Source organism: Acartia tonsa, chromosome 2 (assembly GCF_053477335.1).
Source record: "Acartia tonsa isolate MP-2025a chromosome 2, ASM5347733v1, whole genome shotgun sequence".
Classification (NCBI taxonomy): Eukaryota; Metazoa; Arthropoda; class Copepoda; order Calanoida; family Acartiidae; genus Acartia; species Acartia tonsa.
This window is the reverse complement of record NC_137261.1, coordinates 38,833,861-38,856,087: the sequence shown is the minus strand read 5'-3', so window position 1 is coordinate 38,856,087 and position 22,227 is coordinate 38,833,861. Positions and strand designations below refer to the sequence as shown.

Sequence of the window (22,227 nt, the reverse complement as noted above, 5' to 3'; positions counted from 1 at the left end):
TAATTTTTTAAACAACGTGATTCGCTGTATAGCAAGAACTCCGTGGTTTAGGTATGAAGTGTAGATTCCTACGTTTCCTTCAGCACAAGGGCAACAACATTCTGTGACACGAGCTCCGGCGGTGGGGGGCCCACAACAACAATTTTAGCAGGCGAGAATGATGTTGTTGTCACTGGAAGATAAAATGAGGGGTAGTTGTAGTTTGTGTGTATGTGTGTGTGTGTGTGTTTTACTGCTGATAATTAGATGAGGAAAATCGGGTTGTTGATTGAAATGGTGGGAGGGTGCAGTTTCACCACTCACCAGCCATTCTTTTCATTTTCTTCGGAGCTATTTCAAAACAGCAAAATATAATTAAATTAATTTCAAATATTTTTAACGAAGGCAAGTAAAAATTTACTGCAGTAATTTTGTATTCGTTCCTGGTACAAAAAATATTTTATGAGTAGTGGAATTTAAGAGATCGTATAATATTTTTTTTATTCTGTTAAATTTCCATTTTATATTTTATGTTTAGATCTTTTCTTGAGTTTTTGTTTGATCACCACCCTATTCAACAACATTATACTTTCATCATGCTCCCCCACTCCCACTGATTTAAAATCATCTATAGAAACTCTCCCCCTTCCCTATCATTACCTCAAACCTCTAGGATGCACTAATATATCTCTCTCTCTCTCTCTCTCTCTCTCTTTCTTTCTCTTTACCTTTCTCTCTCTCTCTCTCTCTCTCTCTCTCTCTCTCTCTCTCTCTCTCTCTCTCTCTCTCTCTCTCCTTCTCCCTCTCTCTCTCTCTCTCTGTCTCTCTTGTTTTGTCTCTTTAAACCACATTAAGAAACCTTTTTTTAGGGTCCTGAAGGCCCCACTGACCTTACGTGATTCCCTTTCTCTGCACCCATAAATCGACGGAGCTGAAACTGCTCAAATTTTGTTGGTGCGAAGACTTTCAAATCTCCACCCTCTCTCCCATCCCCCCCTCTCTCTCCGTTTCTCACTTATGATAACCATCTCTCCTTCTCTATGAGCAAAGTTTTTTTTTCTATATAACATAATTTAGTTTTGGTAGATTGTGTGTATTATCAACTAATAAAATATGTACATGAAATGTTTAAAAGTGACCCTGAAATTTGGATGATGGTGTCCCATTTATTATTGTGATTATAACAGAAGGTTAAAAATTTGAATAATAAACAAAAATTAAGGGAATTAGAAAATAGTTGTAAATGAAACAGAAGTATTTTTTTCTAATTTTTTTTTTAAAAGATATCTTTTTTTACTTAATGATAAACTACCGTTAAATTTAATAAAAGAATAATTTCATGTAAAACGCAGTATCTTAATGCATATTGATTAAAAGGTTTTTCTGTTCTTGTTAAACGGGTGTGGAGAAATTCACCCACTATAAGAAATAGCCCTTAGAAAAATCTTGGGTATTGGGGTGAACTCTTTAAAAACATGCGATACATTGTTTTTAATACATTGTATTAATCCAGCGAATTGATTTAGAGGCAAGTTTTGGATAAATACAGATTTTGATATAGAAACTAAATTTCTAGAATAACCAATGCCTGAAAGTTTTTACTTAAAATAGTGTAATCTAAAGAATATATATTTCTATCTAATTCCGTTGGGAGATATAGACACAGATTAATTAAGAATTAGTCTACTTTTTCTTATTATTTTATTTTTACCTCATTTATAAAGAAATTTTTTGCTCAGTGCATTCATTATATGAAATTGGACAGCATACTTTTATTTGATTAATTTAAGTATCTTTTCGTTTTCCGCCATAAATAACTCCTATAACCCTATTGAAGAAAGGTAAAGTCTTTTACACAGACAGGATTCGAATCTGATAAATTTCCTTCCTGATTAACATACCGGTTCTGAGCCATACTAAAAAACCATGTATTAAATCAAATTACTTACAATATTGATGAAAAAATCTATAAAAATGATAAAACTAAGCTATGTGTTGTTGGTACGGGGCTTTGGTCCCTCGGGGCCAACAAAACTATAACAAATCTTATATTTTTTTCATTTTATCTGCGATAAATAATTATCATTGATTTGAAAAATTCTGTGCTCGCCTCTAGTCTTTTAGAACGGGAGAGACAACAAAAAGTACGAAATCCTTTGACATAAATAAAATGATGTTAAAAAGTAAATTTTTATTCTTTGAGTGTCTAGAAAGGGTCTCACGGGAATTAAATATTACATTTTATAAAGAAACAGACCAAGACGTTTAGAGTAGTTTTTTTTTAAAAGGATATCATTTCAATTGAACATTTTGATACCTTTGAATTTTCACTTATAAATTTGAAAAAAGTGGTAGAACTTTTTTTATGAAGATATTTTTAAGGTTTTTTTTCGGCCAAGTTTTGCAAATGTCAGGGGATTGGGACCCTAAAAGTTTAAAATCTCGTTTTGCCATGTACTAGCTTTAAAATTAAGGAGGTTTTATTGAATCTTGATTGGGTTGATAAAAATGACAATGAGAAACTTTAACACCAATAGTTTACTTTACGTTATTTTTGTTTATCAGGATTTTGGGATTTTTTTTCTCGGTTGTCTCATCTTTTAAAATCCCTGGTCTACGCTTTTTTATTGACCATAGAAACTCTGAAGCTATATAGTAGATAGGAAAAAGAGCGCCTGTCTAGGTCTATTAAACTCTAATTTGATGTAATAAGTGTAATATTATTTGCCAATGGTCAGATTTCTTGTGAAAAATAAAGATAAAGCTTGAATTGAGTGTACAAGAAAGATATCACATTAAATTTGTACACAGACAATATTTTATAAAAGTGATATATTTCTTTGGAATTTAATTTGAAGTTAAAACACAGATATTAATTGGATCTACCCCAACATAGCTAGGCAGTCCCTATTTTAGTGTATTAACTACCAAAAACCTCATAAAGCCCAGCACCCCGAAAAATGTAAGCGCTTCGTGCATTCTTTTAAGTTTTTTTTTTACAAATTAGATGACTTTTAAACTTTCCAAAGCAAGGCATGCAAGTCCCTGACCCTACGTTCAAAGTAATTTGTCTTGTTTGGTGAACTTTTAATATCTAGCTGAAAATTTATAAAAATTTTGAAGTTGATTGTGTTTTTATTGCTTAAATTATTTTTATTTTAAATTCTAAAAAAAGCATTAAACATTTTAGACAGACGCCTAAAAATAGATAGGCAATTAAAGCAATTGTCAAAATGATAAAGAAGAGCTACTAAAATGTGTACTGTTCTATTTGTGATTATATTTAGATGTACATCGTTAGGACTAGATAAAATTCTTTTAATGTTTATATTCATACAATAATAAAAAGTAATAATAAATAGAGATAAAAGTGTGGAATGGCTTAGTTCTACTCAGGGATCTTAAAGGATAAGATAATAATGAACTTCCCAAATTATTACCTCGTCTATAGATTGAAATTACTTGCAGAAAAGTTTGTACTAATCAATCAAGATTTATCTAAGGTTTAGAAGCCAATGCATGAGATAATAAATATAAGTAAAGACGTATAATCCAGTCAACTTCCTGCCACAAGCGGCAGAGACCCTTTTCGTCTGCTCGCAAATTACTTTTTGACATAGTGTAGGGACTCCGCTGTGTTTATATTTCCGACGCTATTAGCTGATTTTTTGTCATCATTATATGAATAAAAACAGTCTATACTTCTGGTGTTTCTGTTTAAATCTACCAAATAAATATTAACAGTTTAAACTAGCAAAAAAAAATTATTTTGATCAGAACTTATTTTACTTCTTATGTTCGAACTGACTTAACGGAATGCAGAAAGGTTTTGAATGTTTTATAAAATTTTTGCAGCTTTTTGGAACCTCCGTATTTTCTTCCATGTATAAACTTTGAACTATACATTTTTTATCAATAAATCTCAGGGTTCGGAAGCCGCGCTATCAGCCGCGCGGCTGCGGCTGCTTAAAGTTATGGAAGTGGCTGAGGCTGAGAGTGGCTGAGGCTTAGTGCGGCTGAGAGTGGCTGCGGCTGAATGCGGCTGAGGCTTAATAAGAATTGGGGTGGCTGAGGCTTACAGTGGCTGAATTGGAATTTTGTGGCTGAGGCTTCGAGCGGCTGAGGCTTACAGTGGCTGAGGGTGGCTGAGGCTTACAGTGGCTGAAGGATTTGTGGCTGAGGCTGCGGCTTACTGAAAGCCACGCGGCTCATAGCGGCTGCGGCTTACAGTGGCTGATTGGAAAATTAAGCCGCGCGGCTGAGTGAGGCTGAGGCTGAGAGTGGCTGATAACATAATTAAGCCTCGCGGCTGATTCTGAGGCTGCGGCTTACTGAAAGCCGTGCGGCTGAGGCTGTGGCTGAATTAAATTCAGCCGCGCAGCTGAATGCGGCTGCGGCTAAATACAATATTAAGCCTTGCGGCTGATCTTATGGCTGATTATAAAATAAGCTTTGCAGCTGAGGCTTCGGCTAAATTGGATTTTTTAAATGCATTCTAGGACATTTTTTGGAGAGTTGAGGGTGGTTAGGGGTTGTGAGAATAAGAGTGGAGGGAAGAGGGGGGAGGACAGCAGGATTTTTTCAAATGTTTGATTCAGAATTAGTACCCAAATTTTATACTGGTACCCAAAGTTTTATACTGGTACCCAAAGTTTATTCTGGTACCCAAAGTTTTATTCTAGTACCCAAAGTTTTATACTGGTACCCAAAATTATATACTAGTACTCAAATTTTATTCTGGTACCCAAAGTTTTATTCTAGTACCCAAAGTTTTATACTGGTACTCAAAGTTTTATACTGGTACCCAAAGTTTTAGTCTGGTACCCAAAGTTTTATAATGGTACCCAAAGTTTTAGACTAGAACCCAAAGTTTTATACTGGTACCCAAATTTTACTGGTAACCAAAGTTTTATACTGGTACACAAAGTTTTATACTGGTACCCAAAGTTTTATACTGGTACCCAAAATTTTATACTAGTACCCAAAGTTTTATTCTGGTACCCAAAGTTTTATACTGGTACCCAAAGTTTTATACTGGTACCCAAAATTTTATACTGGTACCCAAAGTTTTATACTGGTACCCAAAGTTTTATACTAGTACCCAAAATTATATACTAGTACTCAAAGTTTTATACTGGTACCCAAAGTTTTTATACAGGTACCCAAAGTTTTAGACTAGTACTCAAATTTTATTCTGGTACCCAAAGTTTTATACTTGTACCAAAAGTTTTATACTAGAACCCAAAGTTTTATACTGGTACCCAAAGTTTTATACTGGTACCCAAAGTTTTATACTGGTACCCAAAATTTTATACTAATAGCCAGAAATTTATTCTTGTACCCAAAGTTTTATACTGGTACCCAAAGTTTCATACTGGTACCCAAAGTTTTATACTAATAGACAAAAATTTATTCTGATACCCAAAGTTTTATACTGGTACCCAAAGTTTTATACAAGTTTTTTAGCAGTAGGAATTTATTTCAACATCTTTAGTTATGATGCAGTACAAAGCCTATCAACTCCCAGACGACGAGCCGATGCGCTACATGTTGAGCCACGGTCAAGGGTTTCTATGACATTAACTCAAGGTCCAAGGGGAATTATATCTTTCCTTTGCGCCTGTTCATGTTGCACACCTAGCACCTAGGAACCATTTAATGTCTTCAGTTATAACGCAGTGTCTGCGCGAGATTCGAACCTATTACATCCCTGATGACAAGCAGATGCGCTACTTGTTGAACCTTGGGGAACCAATTCTTTCCTTTTCTGTATTAGTTTAAGTGACATCTATCCAGCAACCAACTTTTTCTTATTGAACTACCTGCCTGAAAGTTTTATGGTAATGAGTTACGCCTATTTATGAGCCAAGGAAATCCTCCTACTCCAACTTTACATGTTGCACACCTGCCATAGCAGCAGTAGGAACCATTTAATGTCTTCAGTTATAATGCAGTGTCTGGCCGAGATTCGAACCTATTACCTCCCTGATGACAAGCAGATGCGCTTCTTGTTGAACCTTGGATAATTAAGGGGAACCAATTCTTTCCAATTTAAGTGACATCTATCCAGCAACCAACTACCTGCCAGAAAGTCCTATGGTAATGAGTTACGCCTGTTTACGAGCCAAGGAAATCCTCATACTCTAACTTTACATGTTGCATACCTGGCATAGCTGCAGTAGGAACCATTTAACGTCTTCAGTTTTCACGCAGTGTCTGGCCAAGATTCGAACCTATTACCTCCATGATGACAAGCAGATGCGCTACATGTTGAGCCATGGTACGCAGGTTAAATTTGTCTTAAAAATAATCGTCTTTAAAATGCTTATCATATGTACACTTGCAATAAATGTATTTGTCATAAAAACTTACCTCTTATGAAAAATGTTTTTTTTTACAAAAGTGCTTTTTATTACAATTATTCATGGGTATAATTTTTATGACAAACTTTTTATGTCACATAATCTTAATGACAATGTAATTATGAAGTTATTACAAAAAATACTAAACAATAGGTACTGGAAAAAGAAGAACTGAATTAAAATAATTTTTTGGGGGGTAGGGTGATTTTTATTGGGTGGGGAGGGCCGGGGCGAGTAAATCCCATTTTTAATTTTGGGGTGGAGTTTAATTTTTTTTCTAAGGCAATTTTTTTCTGGTAGTGTGATGGTACCCTACCCCAAAATAGTTGTAAACCTTCCCAGTACCTATAAGAAACTACCCTGAATAGGAGCACCATATCGGTTTAGTAGTTAGCGAGATCCTGTAGTACAAACATATAGACAGACAAACAAACAGACATCATAATACTTAATGATCTAAAAATAAGACAAATTTTCATTTTGAAATATTGGAGCTCTGATAGCTTTTTGGTACGGTAACAGCTTTGAACCATCTATCATCCGGGTTCGAATCCCAGAAGAAAAAAAAATTTGGGGGGATGAAGGGTGACTTTTATTATTTTTTTTATGGGAAAATAGGGGGGAGTTTGGTTGAGCACCCACCAGTTTTAATTTTAGTTTTTTAAAAAATTCAAAAACTTGGAAACGGCAATTTAAAAAGTTTTCATTAGTTCAGTAGTTATCAAATTCTTAATCTACAGACAAAATAACTCTCCATACTTTATACAAGGTTTTAGAAATAATCATATGTAATTCTTGGTGGAATTGAACAGAAAACCTTTCTTACACATTATGGTGCACTAACCCTTAGAACATAGGTGTAAAGCAATTTTATATTAAAATTTAGTTAATAATATTACAAATAAAGTAAGTTTACCTAGAACAAATCTCCTCTGATCTTTTTTTACACATTATATCCACCCTCCTTTTAAAATTTTTTTTCAACTTGAGAGGAAAATAACTAAATATAAATGAGAGGAAACAAAAATTATTGTCCATTGTCCCAATGTCCATAGCAGAATAAAAACTTTAATCACATTCAATTCTTGGTGGAATTGAACCAAGAACCTTTCCAACACACGACTGCCACACTAACCCCTAGACCAAAGGTGACAGAAATTTTGAAGAAAAATTTAGGTCTAAATATCACAATTTAATAAATTATTGGGTGCTAAATTTCATAGGTATAACTCTTATGTACATACTTTTAAAACCTGTTTTAATATGTAATGAGTTAATGGTTAAAGGATACTAGTGGCTGCGCCCCTAAAACCTCTAGGAATACTTAAGGGAAGCAAAAATAATTTATTTTGAGGGTCATCTTTTTTTGGGAGGGAAAAGATACATTTCCCCAAAAAAATTATAAACTTTCCCTGGATCAATAAGAAGCTTCACATTACCACTTTATATAATAGAATATGTGGATATATTAAAAAAAAGAAAATTTGTTAATAAAATTATGGACCTCATTTATTGGCCAGTTCATTTATATATCCCATAAGAGGGGAGAGATGGATTAAAGGGGGTGTATGGGGGTTATTGTTATTTTAGCCAGCTGAGATTATTTCTTTATCAGAGTACATGAAAATATGGACAACATCAAAGTAATAATATATCGATTCATGTATTGCTTATAAATTCAGAAATTGTATAACATAATGATAAAGATAAAGAAACATTTTTTTTATAATAATTGCAGTTTCGAAAATAAAATCAATTTTAGTAAGCATCTTTGTAAAATAAACAAAATCGGATGATATATGATAATCATTTAACTATTTCAATCTATCGAGTACATAAAGATTATGTAGATTTTTTTGCATATTATACAGGACAATTTATTGCATTTTACAGACCTTTTTTTAACCAACTTTAAAAAGTAAAATACATCGCTGTTTAAATTTTTTTTGTTAGAAAACATATTAGGATAATTTGTGTTCAAAATAAACACACACACACACCCTCCCCCCTCCCCAAATCTTAATTTAATTATTTTCATTAATTTAAAAATACTATGAAAAATGAAATATGTATAAATCTTTTTTTTTGCATGACTTTTTCAGTGTCTCTCATAAACCACAAAGTATTGAATACATTTAAAATTGAAGAAATATCTAAGTAGGAGAAGCTTAATTATATAGAACAAGTATTGCGTACCTAAACAGAAAAATAATAGAGAAGCTACTATATAACTTGAGTATCACAAAAATTGATTGCCCCCTGTGAGGTTTGAACTCACGGTCCCTAGTTTACAAGACGAGTGCTCTACCATTGAGCTAAATAGGCCACTTGTACAAGAAAAAAAATTTAAGATAATACAAATTCATAGTGAATATTAAGTAAATTCTGAAAAATTTGTAAAACAATAAAATTAGGCAAATGTCAGTAGGGCAGTTACCCTATAAATAGTATTCAATAATATTCATAAGTATCAACGTTCAAAAACGTATTGCTCCTGGTGAAATTCGAACTTATAACCCCGGCATAACAGTGTAGAAGAACCGTGCGCTAACTGATTGCGCCACTGGAGCTCTTACATTATAGGTTCAAACTTTTTGTAGTTGTTCGAGATGGTAGTTTCTATGTTGTAATTTTAAAAAAAAACTTAAGATAAAATTTTTATAAAAGAATATAAAAAAATTTAAAAGTATAACATTTAAAAAAAATATTTTTGGGCGATTGAAATGTCTGACCCCCACCCCAAAATTAGCTCAAAACCATCCAATGTCAATATATATATAACTAGCGGCTACGCCCCTAGAGGCCTCTAGGGGGCACTTGAGGAAGAGAGAGAGTCAAATTTAATAACCCAATTTCTTATTTTAAATTTTTAAAGAAAAGTAAAAAAAAAATTTTTTTTTGGGGGGGGGAATTTTTTTTTTAGGGGGGGGGGGCCTCCCCCCTCATTTTTAATTTTAGTTTAAAAAATTTAAAAAATTTTTTCTTTTTTTGAGGGGGGGGGGATTTTTAATTTTTTTGGGGGGTTGGGGGTGTCCCACCCCCCAAAAAATAGTTATAAACCTTCCCAGGACCTATGAGAAGCTACCCTGTTAAGGAGAACCCGATCGGTTCAGCGGTTAGAGAGATCCTTCGGTACAGACACACAGATACACAGACACACAGACATCCTGTTACTTTAGTAAAAGGATTCCTGAGAAGGACAACATTGTCAGTTCAGTGGTTGCTGAGATCTTAAGCTTCAGACAGACAAAATTAAATGAAAATTAAGCCCCGCGGCTGAATTGACGGCTGAGGCTTGTACTAATTTAGCACCTGCGGCTGCGGCTGGGGCTTACAATATCTCAGCCGTGCGGCTGTGTCAAAGCTGCGGCTGAATTTAAAAAATTAAGCTGCGGCTGAGGCTGCGGCTTACAAATATCAAGCCGCGCAGCTGCGGCTGCGGCATAATCATAACTTTGCAGCTGCGGCTGAGGCTTTCTTGAAGCCGCGCGGCTGAGTGCGGCTGCGGCTTCAAATTATTAACAGCCGCGCGGCTGAGTGTGGCTGAGGCTTCCCCAACTATAAGCCGCGCGGCTGATTGCGGCTGAGGCTTAGAGGGGCGTTGGCTGAATGAGGCTTAGTGCGGCTGAGGCTTAATGTGGCTGAATTGGAGTTTTGTGGCTGGGGCTTACAATGGCTGAGGCTTACAGTGGCTGAATGCGGCTGAGGCTTACAGTGGCTTATGTTTTCTTTAAGCCGCGCGGCTGCGACTAAGGCTGAGGCTTATTGGGTGGCTGAGGAAGCCGCGCGGCTGATTTTGAGGCTTCTCGTAAGCCGCGCGGCTGATGGTGGCTGAGGCTGAGGCTGCGGCTTCCGAACCCTGATAAATCTACTTTATAATAAGTCACTGTTTTTGTCTGCTTATAATGGATGTAACATACGTGAATATTAGGGTGGGTCGATTTTGGAAATTTTTTTCTGAGGCCAAAGCGGGGATCTGCACTCAATTTATATAGATATAATACACCTCTGGATGATTTAAAATTTATCCTAAGTCTTAAAACCGCTGACGACCACACATTCAATTGTATAGCTATTTGTAAATGGGAGTCAAAAATTTATTGAATCAGAACTATGGCTTCATGGTGCTCCCAGGAAATGCCTTGAGGAGCTGAGTCAGGAACTTTTGTCCGTTTCAAAAAATCTCGTTCCTAGCCTGAGAAAATCTAAAAAACCTCTACAAATTAGACAATTCTCAACAAACCTTAAATTTTTTTGTTTTTTTAGTGATTTCTAAGGCTAGGAACAAGATATTTTGAAACGGACAAAAGTTCCTGATTCAGCTCCTCAAGGCCTTTCCAGGGAGCACCATGAAGCCATAGTTCTGATTCAAAATTTTTTTTGAATGTCGTCTTTGCATACTAATAAGTAATGAATTATATTTTTAAGTGGTCGTGTTCTAAAACTCAATTTTTTAAAATTCTTTTTTGGTCAGAAATGTTTTTAAGGTTAATTTTATCTGTTGCATATCCCCACTTTGTCTAATTCCGATATGAACCCACCCTAGTGAATATTATGGCAGGGGAAATTTTGTCCTTAATTTAGGTAGCTGCTTTAATCCTCTTTTATTGGTCAGTATTTTATTTTCGAAAGGAGGGGAGAGAGGGAGAGGCTTAGTTTAAAGGGGGAGGGGATGAAGGGTATTGTTATATTAGCTAGCTTGAAAGAAATTATTAAAGTTGGCGAAATTATGGTGCAACAGATTCTGCTTATTTGCCTTGTCAATTTGTCTGCAATACTTCTTAAAGGGACTGTAAACGTAAATTTTTCTCATCTTAGATCAAATCATAACATTATCTCGTTCATAATATCTCACAGAGAGAGCAAAACGCGCTTTTGTTTGCTTAAAAAACGGCTTTTTCCGACGATTTTTATAGCTAAAATTAAACTTTTTCACATAGTTCTTGATTTTTCCTAACGGTTAAGCTGACTTTTAACATAATCCTTGCTTTAAACCAATGTATATTTACTTAGAAATTGATAAAATAAGCAATATTTTTTATTGAAAACCAAATACAATAACAATGCTAGAAACAGGTTTTTTTTTATTAGTATCCAATTAACTTTAGATGGCCCATCTCTCGCCCACCTTTAATTATAAATTTGTAAATAATAAACACGCAATATTTCTTTATAAACAGTCTGATTAAGTGTAAACTAATTCTCCAAAGTGGGTTATTTATTGTCCAACACAATAAAAAAGGATATTATTATTTTAAATAACCTATTAGATTCAACCCTTTGTAGACAGTGAGGTATTTTTTGTCAATAATACGAATTTAAAATAGGTCTTTATTACCTAATTACTACGTTATAAAAAAAAACTAATTGGCAATTTTTTATCAAAAAATAAATCCTTAACAGTAAGAAAATTGTTTCAACTATATATGACAAGTTAACCCATTAGTGCCGAACCGGGCATCAAAACCCGGTTCCGAAAAATGGAAAAAAAAACGGTTTCCGGCTTCATAATTGCATCATTCTCAGAATGAATCCCCCCTCTACTACCCTGACTTTCATTTCCCCCTGGAGCAGGCAGTTTAGCTTACTTCCGTTTGCTGGTATAGCTCAACAAAATTTGAAAATCATGAAAATTCAAAATACCCCTTCTAACTTTTTTGTTTTTATAGTAAAGTCGCTGATTTTTTTTGTGAAATCTAATGTTTATTGACAAGTACATCTATTTGTGAATTCGTTTTATTCAAATTATAATTTTTTATATGATTTTTTTATCGTTTTTTTACGCCCTATTATGACCCGGTTCGGCTTGGCCATAAATACCCGAAAATTTTAAAACCCGGCTCGGTTTCGGTTTTTATTACCCGGTTTTAACTTTTCAACCAATAAAAATAACAGTTTACGTCATTAGTAAGGGTTTGAGCCACCCTAATAACCCTAGTAATCTCTATAGGTGTCACCCAATAGTTTTATGCTCGTTTTCTGATATGTAACACCCAAATTTTATATGTTCTTTTTTTGTAGTGTGTGTCTTTTAAAACTTCGAGCAACGGGTTTTTTTACCCGAAAACGGCGGCACCTATAGCCGAAACACTAAATTTGAAATAAATCGCTTCGTATTATACTTGTAGCTCTTTAGATTACATGAGGTTGTGTAGTTTTCAATTACGGATCGTATCAAAGTTCTAAAAAGTGTTCATCTCACTTTTGGCGTTCAAAAATTACATTTTTCGATTTTTGGTCAAAATAACCGGGTTTATACAGGTCAACCGGGTTTTAAAACTGGGGGAAAGCACCAAAAACGGGTGTTATTGCCTGGTTGGTATTTATGGCCAAGCCGAACCGGGTTTTTTTGCAACTTTCCTGTGCACGCCACTAGAGCAAAACAAAAAAATACGAATTCCGTTTTGACCATTATAAAGCTTCCCTGAAACTTACAGCTCGATCGGCCCATAAAAGTGGCGCTCGGCACTAATGGGTTAAATATCCCTACAAACATTATAAGAAACAAAAACGTTAAGATTTTCCCTGTTTTTTCCTTTTTCCCTTCCAAAATACCATAAAATCAAGACATTATTCCTGGATATTTTTGTTAATAGGACGTTTTTGGTTGATCAGTGTAGTGAAATGTGCTTAGAAGATTTGATAATCAGATGAGAAATATTTACGTTCACACTCCCTTTAAATTTTCTTATTCTACATTATACATATATTCTTTCCTTTTTTGTCCAACCCATTTTAAAGCTAATTTTTGTACAAATACTATTTAAACCATAATTGGAATGTCTTCTTTTCATATTATTAAATGTAAAATAAGCTGGATGCTATCCCTTTATTTCTGGGAATAATTGTGAACTTTGATTTATATCTAGAAAATGTGATTAGTTAAAAAAATATAATCAAGTAAATCATCTTATTTAGTTATCAAGGGTCTTGCTTTGGCCGTGTTATATGTAGAATGTAGATCTATGTATATGTAAGTATTTCTCAATTCATCTTTATCGTATTTCATTTGTTTATTTTAATTTACACGAGTGGCTCAGCACCTAGCCTCTAGAGATAGAACTCCCTTACTTTTTCCCCTCAAATTTAATTTTAAAAAAACATAGAGCAATTTTTCTATTGTTATATCTCACCGACCTACAAAAAATCTAAATCCTAGTTAACTTAGAATTATTTTGCTATAATATTTATATACCTAAGAGCACAAGAAAATATTAGTAAAAATATGATTTTACATAGTCAACGCTAGTTTGATAATTGACTAAAGTTTTATAACCTCTGTGTTATTATTTTTAAATCTTCATTAAATTTCTAATTGGGTTCTATATATATACATTCTACACAGTCTGGTTTTGAAACTAATTTGTTTCTGACAAATATCAATACAATCACGGATAAATATGTCCAAAGATAGAGTAGTTAACATCTATACATTATATGAGAATTGATGATAAGTATTGCGAAATTGTGGGGTAGCATTCAAATACCCCGCTTCAAAAAGCCAGTAATAGGATTTAAAGTTCATATTTTGGGATTCCCACCAATTTCAAGGTAAATTATTCCGGTTTGAAATTGCTCTCAAATTGGATTTTAAGGTAGGACAAAGGGGATAATAATAATGAGTTTAATAACATGCCATTTCTCGCAGTCGTACGCGGTCATACAAAATGTTGGAAGGGTGACGCAAATTTAAGATCTTAGTTTTCGCTCTTTATTTACTATTTTAGGCTTGATTATTTGATTTGCTATGATATCAAGTTAAATTTTTTTCAAATCGCGATATCTGAGAGCTGAAATTTGCATCACCCTCCAACATGTATGCTTCTGTAATACCTATAATAATAAAATGTCTATTTTAGTAAGTGTTATTTTTATAAATTACCATTTTTGAGCATTTCAATCAGTTTTTTTAAAAGCTCAACATATTTTTAAAAAAAATTATTTGAATATTTTGGCACAAAATAACAAAGCAGTTCAAAAATTCTATCTATAATGCTTATTAGTGCTGTTCAGGGTGTTTAACCTAATAATTAGCATTGAGACCTTTAAAAATTGGGCGGGAAATTAAAATCCCCTATTACTGGGTTTCTCAGGCCCAGGCTATGTGATACCTCGCTCGAAATTGTATCCCTCTAAAACAATAAATATTTTTTTTCTTTAAAATTTAAACCTAGACACACAAATTTTAACCCTTACAGATTGGGGGGGGGGGAAGGCTCAAAGAGCCCCCCCTCTAGTTTTTTCAATCTCATTTTTTTTGTAGGTAAGATGGAGAGCTGTAACTTCATGACTGTTTAAGTTTAGTAAATATACGTCGGCAAGAGTTGATTTTATTAGGATATCTGGTCTCTGTCGGTCGTGGTGTCCGGTCAAAGTCGGTTGGGTAGCAAAAAAAAAATTAGAAATAAATCTAAATAAATCTTAATTTCTACATTATGACTTTTGTGTATAAGGTAGAAACCTAAAACTTTTTTGGTGAATACTTAGATATCAATGACCTTCTGAGAAAAGTGGTGTTATGACCGTTTAACCGCTCCCTGACCGACTTTATGACCGATTTTTGTCTGGCTTTTACTACAGACATATATCATGAATATCGTGGCTTCTATTACAGCTAGAGACCTATAATTTTTTTTGGTAAATCCTTGAGCAATAATAAACAGATAAAAATATTAATTTGCGCCGCCAACCGCCGTTTTACCGCCGTAACCGCCGAAAATGGCGGTTTCCGTTATTTGCCGTTTTTCGGCGATGATCAGAAAAAGTAATTTTTTTGTTATGAAAAATAAAAGTTCGTCCTAAAATTTGGTCATCCTAGCTGCAAAATTGGCCGTTCTACAGCTGTTTTAAAATTTAGCGGCTGGCCGCTAAAAAGCGGCTAAGGAGCGGTCTGACCGCTATGAAAAGTAATTTTCTCTAAAAATACACATGAACCACCAGAAAAAAATTTTACTTCTTTATCTGTACCAGGAGCCGAGATAGAGGGGGGGGGGGCTCTTTGAGCCCCCCCCCCTCCCTCGATCTATTAAGGTGGGAATTGGGGCCCGATCTGTAAGGGTTAAAAGTAGATGAACAAAAAATCTAAAAAATGAGCCATGTAATGCCATAAAAATAAGTGATTATATCCATCTATTTTTAGGGGTTTTCTTTCACACTTCTTCTCTAATCTCCCTTATTTTTATGACGTCAAATGGCTGATATTAAAGTGCCTCCCATCCAAATCGATAACCAGTTTTAAAAATCATCTCTGGTCTGAAGGAGCCGATAGGATTTTCAATTTAACAGACTATAATTCTACACTCAAAATTCTATAGGATTGTAGTTTTTGTTTTGTGTGGCTGAAAAATTTAATTTTGTGCTTTCAGGAGAACAGCATTTTAAATATCTTTTGTTGGTTTTTAACCTTTGGACTTTATTATTTTTGTTGATTATTAAATGAAATTGGATTTTTTTTTAAATTTTAATTCCATAAAACAATAAAAAATATCTCAGTTGATGAAAAATATACTTAGAGATTGAAATCTGAATATAATATAAATTCAATTTGAAATGTTCAATTTCACTTTTTGTTGAGAGTATGAGAATTCAATTTGGTGACAATTGAGGCCACTTAACATATTCTTTTCAGAATCCAATAAAGCCTTTATCTTCTTATTTTTAATAGCAGAGCTACTTTAAAACTAGGTTCTGACTGTATGTTTATTTGTTCATGACTTACTCAATCAAAAATTTAGAAAAATAAAGGAATCAATATATTATCCGTTTATTAAAATCAATGTTTAATAAACCAAACCTGCCTAAAGTTTAAATTTAGCTTTGATAATGAGGGAAAACGTGAGAGTTCAGAATAATAGCCTAAAACCACCACTAAACCTTTATATTGCTTTCTTGTAAACTAAATACAAATTGGATAAATGTTTTCCGAGATATTTAGCTCCAGACAAACGAACCTTACTACTTTATATTATAGGTTGTAATTAAAACTATGTTGTTTTCTGGTGTCTTGCCTCTTTTGATTACTTCTTTCTTGGAACTAGAGACTTTCCACCTGTCATTACTTATTAGGGCTTTAAGAAGAATTTCATTACAAAATAATCGAAACAATTTAAAAATAATGAAAATGTTTACTCTAGTACATCAATAAAAACGCCTCCTGTTTGTCCATGCTGTCTTAAAAACTTTTGATTCCAGAATAAATGCAGGAGTGGCAATCGTTGGAGCTGTCAAACGCAGGAGTGTTAAAATAATAAGTTATTCAAATAGGCCCCCCGCAGGGGTTAGGCATTAAAAACACAAGATGGTTTACATAGTTAGGTGTCCACTCTGACGTTTGTTCACTCTGATGCTTTGTCCTGGAAACCTTTTATTTAGTAATAGTGAACTATCACCAATCATAATTTTAAGTATTCAGTTTGTTCTCTCCTCTTTTAATTGTAAACAATTTTAATGATAATTCTAATGATAATTAAAAAATATGTTCATAATATTTTATTATTGAATTTCAGATTTTCAGTAATCATAAAATAGCAAAAAAAGATGGACATAAAGTAAAATTGAGAATGGAACTAAGAATTGTAAATGTTTGAGTTGCAGCTATAGTGACATTATGACATAATGATGACATTTTCCTTCACAGTTCTAAAGAATTAATGGTAAAAAGACACTCTTGGTTTAATATTTTTTTGAAATTATTTTTATTGTGTATTTTTCGATTTAGCTGTACTTAAATTGATTTTGTGCTTTTTTGAGGAAGTACATTTTTTCTTCATAAGAAATGAAAGTTTTTGATTTTTTGTCTGAACCTTGATATCTTGGAATTTTTCGTCCTATTAGTTTTAAGGGAAGCTTCTGCTTCATATATGTATTTGGGTGGTTTTAGTCTTCCCCTACCTCCACTAGAGAAAAAAGGCGTAGCAACTATAAGATATTTCTTTTAAATTATGATTTCTAAAATAAAGGAGTGTCTTTTTAAAATAGAAAGTGTGAGAAGGTGAACGATACCCATGGGAGTCAAAAGTTTGATGTTATCCCACCTCATACACCCATTCATCTACACCTACAGTGATCAAATGCACCCACAAAGAGTGATGTAGGTTCTGTGTGTACTTTACACCATACTATTTGAAGTGTGTCAATTTATAACACTTTAACTTCAACAAAGCTAGTGACGACAAAAATTAATTTTGATCCACAAAACTGCGTTAACAGCTAAATATCTTGGATATCTTAGGAAAATTGAAAGATCAATATTAAACTTTGTAAAAAGTTCCCTCGTTATTTTTAATTTTTTATACGTTTCTGTCTTTTTTTATTTTTTTATGAGCGCAGCTACTCTTTAGCAATGTATACTTCCGTACGTCACCAATACTATATATTGCTTGTTATCTATTATCAAATATGCTATAGTCCGTGATTTATGTATAAAAATAGTCAAATAAGGAGATGATTTTATCTTTAACGAATATTCATATTTAAAAGATTAAATATTTTACTAATGTTAACAAAAACAGAAAAATAAATGACTTGAAAAGTTTACACTGATCTTGAATTGTTAATGATGCCTAGATAACTGAATGGTCCATTATCTCATCAAAATGCCTTTCGCTTACATGAAAGAAATTATGGAAAACTTTCAGGTTAGAATATTATTATTTTTAGAAGTTCAGCCTTTCTTTAAATAGAGGATGTATGTACGTTTGTTTGTTTACGTTCGACCGTAGAAGAAATGAATTTAACATGGTACCAAGATCCGAAGTTTATTTTGCATTACAAATCGTTCTATTCATAGATATTGTACATTCTTTAGATGCCAAATATAAACTTTATAGATTTTTTTACAATACCTGCTAAAATTGTTTAAAGAAATAGTTAGTTTGTTATTGGCATGCAACAAAATATGCACAAGATTGTCCTAATTGTAGTAAAATCTAAACTTAAAAAAATATGTTTAAAAATCTACCGAAACTATAACTGCAATAAGTTTATTTACTTTAAAAGTTTATCAGATAGTGCAAAAAAAAAGTTAAAATTTGTTGTTAATCCATAAAAGTATTATTTAGTATGACATTTACAATGTATTTTATTGTCAAAGAGAATATTACTTGCTCAACTTTTTCTATGTGTTTCAGGGTTTCTGAAAAACTACAAAAAATTGCATTTTGTTATGTATGAATAAAAATATGTTATGTATGACTATAAGTAGCGCAACAAAATCTAAAAACAAATTAATCTTCAATAAATGTGAAGTTTAAATGAATAGCCGTCTATTACACAGCTACTGGGATCGTATATGTATCAATGTGTGTGTCAATTTAGCAAAACTAGAACGAATCAGGCAAATGTTTAAGTACACTTAAGGTTCTTGAAATTATATTTTTAGAAGAACATCAATTTAAATATTCGCGGAAGAAATTATTCTTTGATTATTAATCTGTTTAGATATAATTAACAATCCCTTAAAAAGTAAATTTTTGATCGTTTAAACTGGTGTAATACTTTAGATTATTTATGCTGAATTGCTGAAAGAAATTGCGTTGTCTTAAAATAGTTATGAAAATTGCATCCTATTAAGTTTGTCGCAGCTTAACTAAATTAAGTAGATAATCATGAAACTAAAATCGAAAAGAAACATTTGTATATCAACAAGCCAATTAATTAAGTCACTAAATCAACTTAATTACCATGCATAGTTAAGACTTCCAGACAAAGCTCGTGTAATCAAACTGTCGGTATTTTACTTATCCTCTGGTGATAGAGCAAGACGTTTCGTTAAAAAAAAAACGATGTACTAAGGTCATAGATCAATCGCTTAAAGTCAAAGAGTACCTTGTCTCACGTAATAGGAAGTTAAAGTCATATAAATGCGGTATTTTCTTACATGACTTTTAGAAGATTGAAACTATAAAGCGTATCTTTTATTTTAAGAATTATCCAATTTAGGTTTAAAATTTATTCATTCTTTCATACTTATTTTTATAAATAGAATTTTTTATGAATGGTCGTAAATAGTCTAATAAAATAATTTATCAATTAAAAAAAATTTCTTTCATTTAGTTTTGAAAAAAATTGGTCACTATTTAGTTAAAATTTGGTAGAATCCTACATTTTACAACTTACTTACAATATAAAAAAATAGCCCTTGTCAGGATTATTTTATGTAAAAACTAACCTAAAAGAACTATTTTATTTGTGTCTAAAACGATTAATCTCACTTTGGTTGCTTAAAATTTTACCAATTCAACTGATTACCATACTAGGCCCATGTTAATTATTCTAGCTATTTCCTATTAAATATGAAACATCGTTGCTGCTTTCACTGCGTTTAAATTGTAGTCTGCGCACAGCCGTCTAGCCCTGAATTTTTGCTTTTAAAAATAAAATTGCAAGTTGTGGGGTAAGCAAGCATGCTTCTCTTGTGTAAAAAAATTGGATATTTTTTTAAGGTAAACGAATTTTATATGTTTTTAATGACCAGACCTTAACATAGCTGGGTTATTGATAACATTTGGGAATAGTCCTTTTCGTAACATCGCCCCATATGGGGCGATTCGTCGTATTTTAAAATGACTTTTTATAGGTTATTTTAGGTTAGGTTAGGTTATATTGGGTTAGGTGATTGCCTCACAGGGTTAGGTAATTGGTCCTGCAGGGCTAGAGCCCCCCGCAGGGGCTAGAAATAGGAGAAAATTACTGTGAAAAATACGAAGAATCGCCCCATAAGGTGCGATGTTACGAAAGGGACTATTTTTCCTAATAACCAGCAAGATTACAATTACTTCGAATAATTCTTACAATATAATGTTCAGTTCATATATTTAAAACCTTAATTGAGGTTAGGTCTTCCTTTTGGGATATAGAATGGATGCTTTTGGCCATAACCTTTTTATAAAAAGGCTCAAGAAAGTTAGAGAAAGATACCAACTATTTCCTGACATATGAATCAATATGTTGAATATTTCTCTGATTTTAAAAACATTCAAAATCATTAAAAAGGTTTAAAATATTAATTTTTTATTTAGGCCTTCTGTAACCAAACAAGTCTCCACGGGTGGCAGTATATTACACAAAAACCAGAAAACAATGGTTTCTGGGCAGGTAAGAGCAAGAAGGTGTCAGAATTTCAGGATACAATTTGGAATGAGTAATCCTTGGTAGGTCTATTATCTCTAAATCGAATATAAAGTTGGAAAAGTAACGGCTGGCGGCTCAGCAGTTTAGGCGGTTTTTGGCTATTTTCAGGGCAAATCCATCATTAGGAATCAAATTTTTGAATAATATTTTTACATTATTTGGTATTAAATTGATTTTGTAGCTTTTACCAGCCGTTTTTAGTAGGTTTTAGCTGTTAAGCAGCTTGTAATAGTAATTTTAAAAAAAGTTTATTTGTATTTTATCGAGAATTTGCCCTAAAAAAGCCAAAACACGGCTAAACGGCTAAGCCGGCAGCCGTTACTTTTCCAACTTTTTATTCGATTTAGGGAAAATAGACCTACCAAGGATCACTCATGCCAAGTTTCATAACGAAATTCGGATTCTAAGTGCCATTTGCGCATTGATTACGAGATGGTTGCATTAACAACCCCTCCCTTTGTGGAACATTAATTTATTGGACAACTAAGTACAATATTTAAGCAAAGCATTTATATAATCAAGTCTTAAAAATGTGAAAATGTCTTTGAACAGAATCCTGTATTTACTCAATTTTGTACCAAGTTTCTATACAAATACTTTTAGATTAGTTTTTTGTTTATTACATTCCACAAGTTTTCAGGTTCGTTTGTTCTACAGATTGATTTCAGATCTATTATTTATGGATGTTGTCATTCTCCTTTTATTAACCTTTTTTTTTTGTTACCCTGTCTCTTTTGTTAAGGTTTTAAGCATGTATTTTGGTCTGTGATCGTGTGTGTTGCTATGGGCTGTGCTGCTATTTTTCTATACACAAATACTATAGGAACATTACATTTTATTTTAACCAAAACTAAGCTTCCCCTTGCTTTGACATTTTACATACAAACGAACCTACTTCGTTAGTTGTACCCTCCCCCCCCCCCTCCCAAGCAAAAATGATATTACTTTTCAAAACTAAAATTTGATTTGAAGGGTCGAATCATCAATCCCTTACCACCCCCCCCCCCCCTCACACCCAATTCCTTAAGAACCATCGGAGGCCACTGGGGCGTATCCACCTGTATACTTTAACAGCTTCAAAACATAAAATATAATGTATATTTGATCCCCACAGACTTTATGAATGCAACGGTAGTAACAACTGTCGATACAATGACTGTTCCTTTGTCAGAGGTAATATTATTTGATAGATAGATAGTTATTTTATGTGAAAAACGATCATGTAATGGTGGGGTGAAATAAAAATTTAATATTCAATTTTGATTAATAATAAGATATTTATAATTAATTGTTGTGAAGATTAAGTGGGTTAAATTAATATTTCTTTTTAACCCTTAACGGTCGGGGGGGGGGGGGCGTTGAACGCCCCCCCATCCGGTTTTTTCTATCTCATTTTCTGTGTGTGAAAGATAAAGAGCCCAAACTGCTGGACTTTTTAAGTATGGGTATGACACATAACTGAGAGTTGGAATTTTTTGAATATCTCTATCCTGGCGGGCACAGGATGCCAGCAAACCTGGCAGGGTCATCCAGGTAAAGAACAAAAATTTGTTTTTGATTTAAACAAAGCATTTTATCTTACCAAAATACTAAAATATCCTCTAGTAGTACATCCTCATATTAAATACAGGTGTTCAAGTCAATTTCAGGTTCCAGGTATGATCCTCCAGGTCCTGATCCTCCAGGTCTCCAGAAATCTTCAAAATGCTCCTATGGCCGCAATTTTTGACTTAGAGACTTCAAATTTTAAACTTAA

At 33.2% G+C, this 22,227-nt stretch overlaps 1 protein-coding gene and 1 non-coding gene across 3 annotated transcripts in view; one reads left to right on the top strand and one right to left on the bottom strand.

The window, feature by feature from the left end:
• Nucleotides 1–8,594: 8,594 nt before the first annotated feature.
• Nucleotides 8,595–8,666, bottom strand: TRNAT-UGU (transfer RNA threonine (anticodon UGU)). Its single transcript has one exon. It is a non-coding gene; the product is annotated as a tRNA-Thr (tRNA).
• Nucleotides 8,667–16,850: 8,184 nt separating this feature from the next.
• Nucleotides 16,851–22,227, top strand: part of LOC145311772 (sodium channel protein Nach-like) — a 69,304-nt gene continuing 63,927 nt past the window's right edge. For both annotated transcript variants that reach the window (XM_080150759.1, XM_080150758.1), the window contains exons 1-6: nucleotides 16,851–16,993; nucleotides 17,319–17,571; nucleotides 17,907–17,977; nucleotides 20,360–20,435; nucleotides 21,214–21,294; nucleotides 21,586–21,644. In XM_080150759.1, the coding sequence (XP_080006885.1) occupies nucleotides 17,915–17,977; nucleotides 20,360–20,435; nucleotides 21,214–21,294; nucleotides 21,586–21,644 (279 nt within the window). In that variant the 5' untranslated portion in view covers nucleotides 16,851–16,993; nucleotides 17,319–17,571; nucleotides 17,907–17,914. The remainder of the gene's footprint in view (nucleotides 16,994–17,318; nucleotides 17,572–17,906; nucleotides 17,978–20,359; nucleotides 20,436–21,213; nucleotides 21,295–21,585; nucleotides 21,645–22,227) is intronic.